This window comes from Centrocercus urophasianus, unplaced genomic scaffold (genome assembly GCF_019232065.1).
Source record: "Centrocercus urophasianus isolate 14NV4802_14NV808 unplaced genomic scaffold, USGS_Curo_1.0 seq_73, whole genome shotgun sequence".
NCBI classification, from domain to species: Eukaryota; Metazoa; Chordata; class Aves; order Galliformes; family Phasianidae; genus Centrocercus; species Centrocercus urophasianus.
Genome location: NW_024885344.1, coordinates 9,039,813 through 9,053,022, shown reverse-complemented (window position 1 = coordinate 9,053,022; position 13,210 = coordinate 9,039,813). Strand labels below are relative to the sequence as shown.

The window sequence follows — 13,210 nt, the reverse complement described above, 5'->3', positions numbered from 1 at the left end:
AACTCATTTTTAACCTCTGTGGTATGGAGGACTAAATGTGAGAGATGCTAAATTGGACACCCTGCAAACTCAGGTCCCTGCTTTATGGAACTGCAGCAGGGGAAAAAACTTATCAGTCTGCTGTTTCTGTTTCAAAATTGCATAATTTTGTGTATTTTTTTTCCCTTCAATTAAATCCTTCAGTTATGCAAGCAGACTAACAGTGTTTTCTGCAGATACTGAAGTTCTCAAATGCACATTTTTTTAACTTGTTGCCAGTCAAATTCTGCATTTGGAGGTGAGAGAACTGGACGAGTAGACCAACTGTGTATTATGTCCAAATAGTTACATCTTTTAAACTGCTGAAGGTGTTGTTATGTTCAAATAGCTTCTTTTTAATTCACTGCAGGCCCTCTCACCTCCTACCACCTTTACAAATAGAAGTGCTACTTGAAAGCAGCCACCACTTACTGCTGGCTGCCACAATATTGGAGTCCTTTGGTTTGTGCTGTCTCCTGCTGCTAAGCAGATGGTTGTTTTTTTTTTTCTTTTCATGTTGTTGTTCTTTTTAAATCTCTGACCCAAAAATACTGCTTTTCTTCCTATACTTGCAAATCACACATTTGCACACAGTAAATACTTCATAGTCTATTTCCACTTGTTCATCTCTGAACGAGCTCTGTCTCTGAATGATCACCTGAACATACCTGATTTGAGTATATTTTGGTATCTGAGGAATAAAAACAGCCCAAGAATGAATACTGGGTTTTTAAGTCGTCTTTGATTCTTGGCCTAACTGTTGTAACACTTAGGTGTACAGGGTGTGTGTGAAATGTAGTGATTGCATCCAGCCACCTCTTAGAAAGAATCAGGGAAGGGTTTGGATTACTAGGAGCTGGTTAGAAAGAAGCACAGAATAAAGCTGTTGGAGTTGGTGGATCTTATTATAAATCTTGTATACAGAGAATTTTTTCAATTTTGTATTTGTAAAAACAAATAAAATCCTTTTAATACTTGATGAAAGTGGGTGCTAATGCTTTAAAAAATAAATTGAAATTTGAGGATATATGAGGATCTGTGGATACAGAGGGGAAAAAGGCAGGAGGAGATGATTAGGTATAAAAAATGACTTAATCTACTCTGAGGAGTTTTATCTGCAAGCAGAAAGTAGCTGTTAACTCCTATTTATTTGGAGCTTAATATGGGTTTGCACTGGTGTATTTTGTTCTCAGGTGCAGGTTTTGGTATTGCTGCAATGCTTCTACCAAGTAAGGAACAAGAAAAATACAAAAGCAAACAAAGTAGATCTTCGAGGAAAGCAAGAACTGCTTAGTTTCTCTTGCTGCTCTTCTATCATTTTCCCATCAGAAGTGTGTTTGGTTTTTTTGATTTGTATGTTTAGGATAGCTCTGACCATCATTGCAGCACAAGGCAAAACTGCAAGAAACGCAAATTGGTCTTGAAAACTGACAGGAGATGTATAGGTTGTTTTTTTTTCTTTTCAAGGTAGGAATAACTTCCTTTTTTGTCTTCATATAGCTATAGAATATACACGATATTGGTGCATACTGTTGTATATTCCAGATAGTAAAATAACATATGGAATGTGGATATCTCAATAAGTAATTGGGATCTTAGACTGAAAATAACTCCATGTAGTGAAGCACCACCATGTTACAGCTTAATCTGAAAAATAAGCCCTGGTGTATAAGCAGTAAGTCACCATAACTTGTTATTACTGAAATCTTGGTTGACAATGCAGATAAAACCACCACCAAGTTGATTAAGCAAAAACAAAAACCACCACTCCCCTCCTCTCCTGCCCTGAAAGATAGAGAATATATCTAGAGGGGTCCTAGAGAAGTGTTAGAATTTCTTGTAGTTATTTCCCAATTCTTATGTATCAGATGGTTTTGAAGCAGCTGAAATACCATGACTTATTCCAACAGTGTAAGAGATGATGATTAAATACCACTATCTAGACAGTTGAGTTTAGGGTCGGTCTCCTTGCAGCTGCTATGACTGTGAAACTGTAAGATGCTACAGTTTGACAGACTAGGAAAGCATTTCCCCCCAGCAAGGATTAACTGAATCTTTGCAAACTACACTGCAGTCAGTGCCCAAAGCAATCACTTTATAAATCCAAGAGGATTTCACATTTGTTTACACTGGGGAAGGAAGGAAGGGTCCCTTCAGAAATGAACAAAAAAACAACACCAGAGTTTGAGCCAGTCTGCTAAACTACTGTAATTTGCAGTCAGTTATCCAGTTCTATGTTATTTTAGTATCAACTTTTACTGCTAATATTTTTGGTAACCATGTGTAGCTTTGTGTTGTTTACGTTGCAGGACTGCGAATAATGTGGGACCAATGTTCCATAAGCAACACCAATGCAGGAAGGGAAAAGTCTGAGGACAGCAAGGCTCTGTACAGATTTTAGGTGTGTAAGCAGTATCAGTGTCCAGCAGTGAAGGTGTTTTTTTCAGAACAATGAATAAAACACCACTGCCTTTAAATGTAATGTTCCATCTACTCCCTGAAGTATGTCCTCACCTTTGTGCTGGCCTTACAAGGGAATTGGGAAGCTGTGCTCCCAAATGTTAGCAAGGCCATAAGCACTATAACGATTTTTGTGTTCTGTAATGAAAAGGTGCTGCTTTTGCATGTTGCCCTGTCTGACGGGCTGGATTTTAATTGCAAAAACACTTCTCTCCCCTCCCATTTCAAGAAGTGAATCAGTTCTGTATTACCACAATAAAGCTGCAAAGCTCATATGCATTATGCTCCCATACAAAACCAATAATAAGCTTACTTATCAGGACTTAACTGTTTCACTTATTTATTGTGAATCTTCTGCAGCTTTAAACCAAACCTGTTAAGAAAAAAAAATACAAAAAACTGTTGATAGTAGGTTGTTTGTCCTTACCCACTTATCCTGATTTTCTATGTTAGGATGAAGTCAAAAGTCAATAGCAGCATTCATCTTGTTAGGAAAGGTTTCAAGTATCCCTTTGCACATCTTGCTGTGAATTGTTCTGTAGCATATCTGGTGACCATTGCCCCTCCCACCTACAATACAGTAGTTGGAAGAGAGTTTCCATCTTGGTTCCTTGAAATGGATCTTTTCATCTTCTCATGCATATTCTTTTGTGAATGGTGCTTGAAATCTCTCTTCATCGGTGTAACTTCTAAGAGCTGCATGTGACAGTTTTCCAGTTCTGTACTTCAGTGGTACCTGTTTCCAAAGCAATTTCAAACACTCCTTTTTGGTATTTTAGATCTGTATCTTATACTTTAGTGGAGAGAGCACATCACATGAATCCGTACTCTTCATGGGCAACAGCTGATACTGACAGCCACTGCATTAACTTAAAAAGAAGGAAGTTAAGAAAAAGCCCAGCTGTAACAAATTATAATGCATAACCTTAGTGGAGTTAAAAAATCCAGTGTAGGTGTGCAACTGCTATAATACAGCATGCAGCTTTTTCTGCTATGTGCAATCTGTGGCCTACGTGAAGTGTGATCATTGTGAAGGAATGAGATGGACAGCAGATGAGGAAAAAATCTGGTATGGATTTCTATCATTTTCTGGTTCAGTGATTCACTTCCAGAGCTAAAACATGAAATCATACATGTTTAGAATCTCAGCTGCCTTTATTTGAACTCTGTTGATGTATTCTGAAAACTGAAACTATGCTATTAGGCAGTTTGTGAGCTGCACAGTATAGAAATGTCTTCAATTACATTCTTCAAGCAACAGAGTTGAAGTGGTGTCTAATTTCAGGAAGATATTCTTCTTGTCACAATGTGAGCCATTTTATAATGTAGTAGTTTTTCTTTCCAATCCTAAGCAATGATACTCCATTCTTGAGAATATGCTGTCCAAGAATAAGAACAGTCTCAGGATTGGTTACACGAATCCCATTTACTGAAACTCCACCGTCTGTAATTTTCTGGTACCTTAAAAAAAAGAAACCAACAACAAAAACAATGAGTAATTGCAAGAGGAAGATACCTGTTGCTGGTAAGTACTGAATGATCAGTTAAGAGCTATTTCAGATGCTTCTTTGGTTTAATTTGCAACTGAATAAATTTTAAGTCTTGTACACATCCTCTACTCCTGAGAGGGATAAAGGGAACGTAATCTGTTGCTGTCTCTTTCTCAGCTGTATATTTTACAGCTATGGTACATGACACTGCATTATCCTACACTTTCTCTTCAAAATGCAATGAGGCCTCCCCTCTCAGCCTGGTCACATGGTTGGTGACCCTGCACATAGCAGGAGGATTGAAACTAGATGATCATTGTAGTCCTTTTCAAGCCAAGACATTCTATGATTCTATAGCATGCAGGTAACTTACACTTTACTATCTGTTTGAGTTATTCTGACCTCTTGTTAAAGTGAGCACACCACTTCCACCTGTTTAAGTGAGGTACTACTGAAGAGTGGGGCTGATAACGTACCCACTAGGTCCATGTGGAATGGCATTTGCTTTGCGACACAGGTCAAGCAGAGTCATTCCAGGTTCAAGCATCAATTCAGCCGAAGGAGCCTGTCTAAAAAGTTCCTGTAACTCCTGGTCAGACATAGCTTCCAGTGCCTCCACACTGCTGTAATAAAGGGCTTTGGTGCATCTGTGAGAACAAAAATCATTCAGAATCAGTTCTAGTCTCATCTTTGGACAAAGCACAGTTCAACTGAACAGATTTCCCTCCCCACTTTCTTCTGATGCTCCGCACAGTAACAGAAGAATTTAGGAGCTACCCTTCTAACTTTGAATTCGTGGGTTTTTTTGGACTCCATTCTCTTGCAATTTTAATATAGTTTATGTATCTCTTAAGTCTAGAGCATTGCTATATATTTCTCTTAATAGCAAAGTCTCAGCTAACTCCATTAAAACAGTCCCTGAAAAGCTACACATAACTGAACTACCATCAGATATATCTGAAAGAGAACTGCTCAACAAAATGAACTTCACCTCTTAGCAGATTCCAGCCCTTCTCTGCCATGAACGAGTTTTGTTACTTCTGCTGCAAGTCGTTTCTGAGGGCCCCATTTTTCAGGCTCTCTGGCATGCATTTCCATGATGTGGTCAATCTCCTCAAGAGGAAGAAAGGTGAAGAGTTTCAGGTATCTGTGAGCAGGGAAAAAAAATTATTTTGTCTATAAAAACACTGTCACAGATTTCCTGTCCTTGTCATTCAAACTTCATTAACCGCACTAAAATGATTCTTATTTCTTTAAGAAATCCATGTTATAGCTATTCTTTCAAACAACTCTTTGTTTTTGCCCACATACTTAAATTTAAAATGGTAACTCGTGTTTTATTTACCATTTTATTAAGGGTAATGCGTACAGAAATAAAACAGCTCCAAAAGCTTTTATGAAGCTTGTACTACAATCAGGAATTTACTTTTCTAATGAAGTGTATTTTATAGAATGTAGTGCAATTGTGTGTCTACTTGGCAGGTTCTAACTTATATCCTTAGTAGTTACACAGTATATTAATGCAAAGCCATGCAGCTATGCTGATCACCAGACAGAATTACGCTGTGCGTTGATGACTGTGTATCTTGCAGAAGATTATTTAGGATCATCAACAATTTAAAGGTGCATATCAGAAGTATACTCTTTACAACAAGGTTTATTTAAATGAGCATGCAGCTGTGTGGAATTCAGTGTATTAATGAAGGTACTTCCATGATTACAAAGTCTGAAAGCATTAAACATTTTGATGTTAAATATCCACACAGCCTTTTTTCAGTCTGAAAAGTGCTGATGATGCAGAACCTCCATATAGGAATCAAGCCAAGTTATGAGAGATGTTTGTACTACAGTTACACTATTAAACCTTAGCATGGGGTGCTGATTATTACTTGCTTTGAGAAGGCTCAAGCAATTAGCAATTTGACCAGGTATGTGAACTTTGATGGCTCTGTTTCGCCCCTCCGCCTGTTTTTACTTTCAACAATGACTTAAAATTGAATTCTGAAAACCTCTGCCTTGTAGATAAACTTATATTGTCTGCCATGGACTTAAAAAAGTGTTGTTCTCTCCTCTTTAATTGTGCTACTGTTGCAGTGTAACTGTCTACTACGTGTATCTTTACGTAGGCCAGTGGTGTCCCAAGTGGAGTGCAATCAGCCCAAAGACTATGCAAGATGATCCACTACGTAGATATAAATATGTGTGCATGTACTGGGAGTACATCCACATGCAACAGTTACAGAGAACCATCAGGATGTAGTTTCATAAACAAAGCCAGGAAGACAGATGAAGAAAAACTACTTACTTCTCAACTATGTCATCTTGTTGTCTAACAAAAAACTGATACAGCTCAAACGGAGAAGTCTTATCTCTGTTTAGCCAAACTGCATTGCCAGCAGTCTTTCCCAGTTTATCTCCAGTAGTACTGGTAATAAGAGGCACAGTAATTCCAAACACATCTGTTCCTGTCATCCTGTGAGGATTAGAGAAGATGAAAAATCACATTTTGCTCATCGTTAAGAAAACTCAGGCATCCTATAAGATACTATCCCTTAGCAGTTACACAGCTGTTAGCAAAGTAATTCAGAAGTGTTTTATGAAGAGTACTTTAGGAAAAAAAAAAAAATCTTAATTTTTTAAGTTCTTTGTGCAATGAAGTTTAAGTATGTAAAATAGCTTTGTGAGCAGCAGCTCTAGCAAGTTAACGTGACCTGTCCTTCTGTCTTCTGCTCTGAATAGTAACAGGCTGCCTGTGGGTTAGGATACCTATGCTGTTTTTTTTCCTGTTCTGAGTGTCTTGTCAAGCACACACACAAGGCCAAACTTTGCCACCTACAACCAGCAGTGCCTCCGAATTATGCAAGGCTGGCACCTAACCTGGGGATAAGCAAAGGTTCAGCAGCAGCTTTCACTGTGTTTCTGGGGGAAGCACTGCAGCCATCTCTAGGCACATACTACACCTTCACTTTGGTGTAATTACACCTTGATAGTATTTGGCAGCAGCAGATCTGTCTGCATGCTGTCATTCAAGATGTTTGAATCACGGATTCATTAAGGTTGGAAAAGACATCTAAGATTGCCTAGGTCAACACCAACCCATCCCCACCATGCCCACTGACCACGTCCCTCAGTGCCACATCCACACAGTTACTGAAACCTTCAGGGACAATGATTCCACCACCTCCCTGGGCAGCCCGTGCCACTGCAGCACCACTCTTTCTGAGAAGAAATGTTTCCCAATATCCAACCTGTACCTCCTCTGGTACAACTTGAGGCCATTGCCGTCCTATCACTGCTAGCTGGGAGAAGAGGCCGACCCCCACCACACACAGCCTCCTTTCAGGCATTCATAGAGTGATGAAGCATCCCCTCAGCTCCTCTTCTCCAGACTGAACAATCTCAGTTCCCTCAGCTGCTCCCCACAAGCCCTGAGCTCCAGACCCCTTACAGCTTCACTGCCCTTTCGTGCACACGCTCCAGGGCACCAGTCTCTTTCTTGCACTGAAGGACCCAGAACTGAACACAGCACTCGAGATGCGGTCCCACAGCGCCGGGTACAGAGGGACGATCACCTCCCCGCTCCCGCTGGCTGCGCTATTTCTGATCCAACCCGGGATGCCGCCGGCTCTACCGCCCACCCGGACGACCCGCAGGTCCCCAGGCACGGCCACCGTCCACCGCAACCCCGCCCCCACGTACTTGGTGACGAGCTCGTATCCGGACATGATGTTGCCCATCTGGTCGGCGCCGCCCAGCTGCACGCGGCAGCCGTGGTGCCGGTGGAGGTGCAAGAAGTCGTAGGCCTGCAGGGCGGGGTACAGGAACTCGGCCAGACTCATGCCCTCGGCGCTGCGCAGCCGCGCTTGGCAGGCCTGCCGGCTTAGCAACGTGCCCATGCGGAGGCGGCCGCCGGCGCCGCATAGGAAGTCGAGCAGCGGCTCGCGGCCCAGCCACCACGCGTTGTCCAGGAGCTCCGCCCGGCCCAGGGGCCGCCCTCCGCCCGCCGCCCAGAACAGCGCGCGGTGGTTCTCCAGCAGCCGCCCCAGCCCCTCGCGCAGCCCCCGCGCGTGGGCCCGCACCTTCTCGGCCTCCAGCGGCTCCCGCGCGCGTTCGCGGCCGCTGGGGTCTCCCAGCCGCGCCGTCGCGCCGCCCACCACAGCCAAGATGGTGTGTCCGGCGCGCTGGAAGTGCAGCAGCGCCATGACGGCCGGCAGGTGCCCGACGTGCAGCGAGTCCGCCGTCGGGTCGAAACCGCAGTAAACGGCGACGGGCGGGCGGCCCGGCTCCAGCAGCGCTTCCAGCTGCTCGTCCGCGCCCTGCGCCGGGAACACCTCCTGGAAGAGGCCGCGCTCGAACTGCGCCGCCAGCAGCCCCTTGGCGCCGCGGGCCCGCTGCGGCCGCTCGTGGACGTGCCGCGTTCCCGGTGGCCGGGCCCGCCGCAGGGCGCCAAATAACTCCGCCGCGCGGCAACAGCGCAGCCACGGTGTGGGCGCCGCCATCTTGTGCGACGCACGCCGCGATGCGGCGGGGCGGAGCCGGCGTGGGGAGGTGGCGCGTTACTGCACGACCCGGCCGTCCGGAGAGGCTGTGGTGAAGCACAGAATCGCGGAATGGCAGAGTTGGAAGGGGCCTCAAGGATCATGAAGCTCCAACCCCCGTGCCACATGCGGGGCCACCAGCCTCCACAGTTAATACGAGACCAGGCTGCCCAGCAGCCCGCGTGGGAGCGTTGTCTCCCACGATAGCGAAGAAAATGAGCACAGAAATAACGATGCCTTGGTTCATCCTTCATTTTTCATTCAAGTTTTCTGTGATCATTGTTTATAAGCATTATTTTTCATTTCAAAGGAACTTATATTTCTGGGAACAAGGACAAATGATACTTGTGGGCAAAAAAGACTTCATCATTTTCTGAAACTTCATGTATCATACTGATCAATGATTAGGATCCACAATCAGTCATTTTGAAATGGAGATCTGCATAAGTGTTCCCAAACATCAGTCAAAACGTAGAATCACACAGGAACTCTCACTGAAGATTTAACAGCTTATAGCAGTTAGATTGGGCTGTAAATAACTGGAGCTGCCATAAGAAAATTTTTGCTCCTGTCCATAAGTTGCCCTGGACTATGATGGATATCCAAAAGGGGAAGCAAATTGTTTGTTTTCCAAGATGGCAGAGGTTGGTTTAGACCAGTGTGTAGTTGTGTGTGCAGAAGCTAATGCAGTTGTTGTGAGGTAGGAACTCATTAAATATTTAAAGAAATTTAAACAAAGAAAGTCTTGGTGCTGCATTTATCTCTCTGACTCATCTGACATGGGAATTTCCAATGCCCAGAAAGAAGTGATGTTACATAGCATGGAAAGATATTTAGTCTCCTAAGGCACTGGGGGCAGTTGTTTGTCAGAGATCTGGGTCTGTGTGTTCTTGTGTTCGAATACATCCAGCAAACTTCTGTGGTGGTGTCTCAGAGCTTCCTGCTAGTCCCCTGTCTGTGACCTTACGTAAGCCCAGTTTCCGCTTGTAGTCATGGGCAGAGGTCTTCATGTGTACTGGAGGCAGAAGTAGCCAGCACAGAGCTGAGACTGCTGTGTGGGCTCTGATGTTATTGGAGCCATTAGAAATGCAAGGCATCAAAGCTGGGTGGCTAGCTTGGACTACATTCTTTGATACACACAGAGTGAGTTTCATGTGGTTTCCTACCTGTGGGAAATTTCTCTACATAATGACTGCTGTTGCAAATGTCTGTGTTTATGTTCTTAATTGATTGCTCCTCTTGACTGAACATGAGAGCTGTCACCTACTCCCATATTCAGGAGATCATGGTTTAATGGTGAAATGATCTCTGAAAACATATTACATTAACAAGAGTATTTGTCTTTATGGTGCTGTGAGTACATAAACAGCAAGTAGATCCATCTCCAGAGCTGGCAAGGTCATGGTACATACTCTATAAATTCACTTGTCATAGTGACTTACTCTTCTGTCTCAGCTGATGATAAAAAACAAAAGAGAAAGGAATCCACTCTAGATTCCAAGAGAAATAATTCTCTCCCAGCACACACACCTCGTTTGTAACTATGATAATTCTGCATTTTTGCAGTCCTGAGAGAAACCTGAGTAATGCTGAACTTCATCACCATACATAACCCTTGCAGTGACTGTATGAAACTGATAGACTCAAAGGAGATGGCAGAAGTCGTTTTGCTAAAGTGATATGGAAATAAATGTAGGTGATATTAGATATGGTTAAAAGCTATGTGCTGCAGTTCAAAGCTTGCTGTTCTTTTGTCCTTCTCTGAGGGTGTCTTCCTAAAGCCATCTACTTTCCCTTGGGAGAGGTTTGCACACTCTTCACTTTTTTAGGCTGGGCCTTGTGTGCCACATTTGAGCTTGATTGACTGCCAAGGAAACAATACTTCTCATAGGAGTATGCATGGGAAAATTTGCTGCTCCCACAGTAGAAGGGAAGAGGATTTGATGACAGGTAGTGCTTACAAGCTATTCTTCAGGATCAGCAGGTAGGAAGGTCCTGGGGTAACAAACCAAGGCACATAGACTGTAAATGGAGCTTCATTTCCTTGAATGATGCACAGTTTCAGATAAATGAGGAAGGACCACCCTATCTTCCTGCCTTCCAGATCAGGCTCTGCTCTCGTCCACTACCACAGGGTCAACGTTACTTATAGCAGTTCTTCCCTCTTTTTGAAGATGTGCTCTGCTGAAGGTGTGTACAGCTCCCTAGAAATCCAGGGTCTACGTGCTTGTCTGTCTTGCCATCTAAATATCCTGGCAGTGACAGCTCAAACTTACAAGATTGTGGTAAGGACTTTATTTATAGTTATAATCAAAATCTTTGTCATCTAAGGACATTATTTTCCAATAGAAAAGTAATATACTATTTCAAGTAGTCAAACAAATGTTGCAGGAAATATAAGTTTGGGTTTATACTGGCCTTAAAGCATTTCATATCTTTGAGTCTACATGAACACGACTGTATTTAATGAACAGAGTATCCTGGGACTAGTAGTGGCTTTCATGGACTCTTGCAATTCTTGCAAAGAGTTGTCTCCATGGATAATATGTGCACAGAAAGCTCTGTGGAACTAAGACTTTATTGATGTTAGATACTGTTAATGGAGTCATACTGGATAAAAGTGTAGATCATTAATGCAAATTATTTTTGATAAGTTTGATTTTGCAGAGCTTTTCAGCACAATATTATTGTACATCCTAGTTAGTTTTTAATTTATTTTAAAAGAAGCCCATCAAAATATGAAATATGAAATCAGAAAACTATTTTAGAAAGTCTTTCACGTTAGCTGTGTGTACTATACACTTCTCTCTCACTGTGGTAGTGGTGCTTTTTTTTTTTATTAGCAAGCTGGAGGATTAATAGATGATCCTTTGGTATTGATCACCAGATAACAGCAAATATGAAAAGGACAAATCCTAATAGTTTTTAGCTACAATTCTGAGTGGCTCTGAAATATGACCATGTCTGAGCAGTAGTGATGGTAATGAAATGGAGTGAGATCATGGCATGGGCGAAGTGTGAGAGCAGGGCATGAGTGCTCTGATTACATAGACAGTGGGGAGAGGGCTGTTAGAACAGGGACAGCTCACACAGACTTGAATGTGGCAAAGACACAGTGGTTGCATCAATCTGCATATGCTGTGCTGCATAGGGTTTGCTTCTGCCTGTGGGTCAAGGTTGAAAAAGATTTTGTTTTTCACGTACCTCTGAGAGGTGCTCTCTGATTGGCACATATCTGTTTTTAAAAATTTGTTTGTTTCTTTGTTTTTGTGCCATGTTGATAATATTTTGAACTGACTTTGATTTGCCAGTCCTTGAAACCGGCCCAATTAATGTGGAACATGCTTTCATGTTCAGGCTCAATCATTTAAATCATTTAGTTTTGAGCCAGGGTTTTGCAGACTATGGTGCTGACAACTGCTTTTTTGCTTACTTTTAGATTCCCCCCAGCTGTAACGCTGATTTTCTAGGGATTCTCTAGGGTGACCCTAGACCAGAGTAATCTTTGTAAACTATCTTTAAAATGCCATTATGAGAATGCTGTTATTTGTGGCTTGGTGGCTTTCAGCAATCATTTCTTTTGCACAGCCTCTGTAGAGGATGCTGAAGTGTTTTTCATGAGATTAAATTGAAGGTTTTGTCACCTTCAAAAAACGAAATTGTTTGCACTTTTCCATGTATCACATGTTTGTGTTCCCTTTGGAGATGGCAAGCCTCTTTTTTTCATTTCACCCTTGACTTCTGTTATTTGATCTGGAAATACATGTGGGCTTTCTGTTTGGTCTGGAGGCTGAGAAAGCAACAGCATAAAAAGTATTTTGGCATGGGTTAGTGTAGAAATAGCCTGTTGTTTATGTGTGTGCAAGCACATATGCGCCATGGGGACTGGGGGAATTCCTAAGGATGTCATGCAGTATGACAAAGCCATGCTATAGGCATCCTGTAAGAGGAACTTTGCAAAAATAATTACTGTACATAAAAGAGAGTGATAGTATGGTGAATCCATAATCTCTCCAGACTCCATAAGCAACTGTGAATAGACTTCCTTGTAAGAAGATAGCAGAGTCTTAGGACAAAAGTGCAAGGTCCTGCACCTGGGTTGAGGCAATCCCAAGCACAGATACAGATTGGGTGGAGAATGGCTTGAGAGCAGCCCTGAGGAGAAGGATTTGGGAGTGTCAGTTGATGAAAGATTCAGCATGAGCTGGCAATGTGCTTGCATCCTAGCAGGCCAACCGTAGCCAGAGTTGCATCAAAAGAAGTGTGACCAGTTAAAGGGAGGTGATTCTGCCCCTCTGCTCTTGTGAGACCCCACCTGGAGTACTGCATCCTTTTCTGGATCCCCAAACATAAGGACATGGAGCTGCTGGAGCAGGTCCAGAGGAGGGCCACAAAGATGATCAGAGGGTTGGAAGACCTTCCCTACAAGGACAGTCTGAGAGAGCTGGAGGTATTCAGCCTAGAGGAGGGAAGGATCTGGGGGGACCTTATAGCAGCCTTCCAGTACCTGAAGGAGCCTACAGGAAAGCTGAGGAGGGACTTTTTATAAGGACGTGTATTGATGGGACAAGGAAAAATGGCTTTAAACTGGAAGAGGGTAGATTTCGACTAGATATTAGGAAGAAATTGTTTACTATGAGACTGGTGAGACACTGGAACAGGTTGCCCAAAGAGGTTGTGGATGCCTCCTCCCTGAAAGCATTC

At 42.9% G+C, this 13,210-nt stretch overlaps 1 protein-coding gene across 1 annotated transcript; it reads right to left on the bottom strand.

Moving 5' to 3' along the window:
* Nucleotides 1-3,614: 3,614 nt before the first annotated feature.
* Nucleotides 3,615-8,471, bottom strand: YARS2 (tyrosyl-tRNA synthetase 2). Its single transcript, XM_042837589.1, has 5 exons — nt 7,668-8,471; nt 6,274-6,441; nt 4,960-5,115; nt 4,445-4,615; nt 3,615-3,939 (listed from the first exon to the last, which is right to left on the bottom strand). Exons 1-5 carry the CDS (start codon nt 8,465-8,467, stop codon nt 3,780-3,782), a joined length of 1,455 nt encoding a protein of 484 aa, XP_042693523.1. The 5' UTR covers nt 8,468-8,471; the 3' UTR covers nt 3,615-3,779.
* Nucleotides 8,472-13,210: the final 4,739 nt, after the last annotated feature.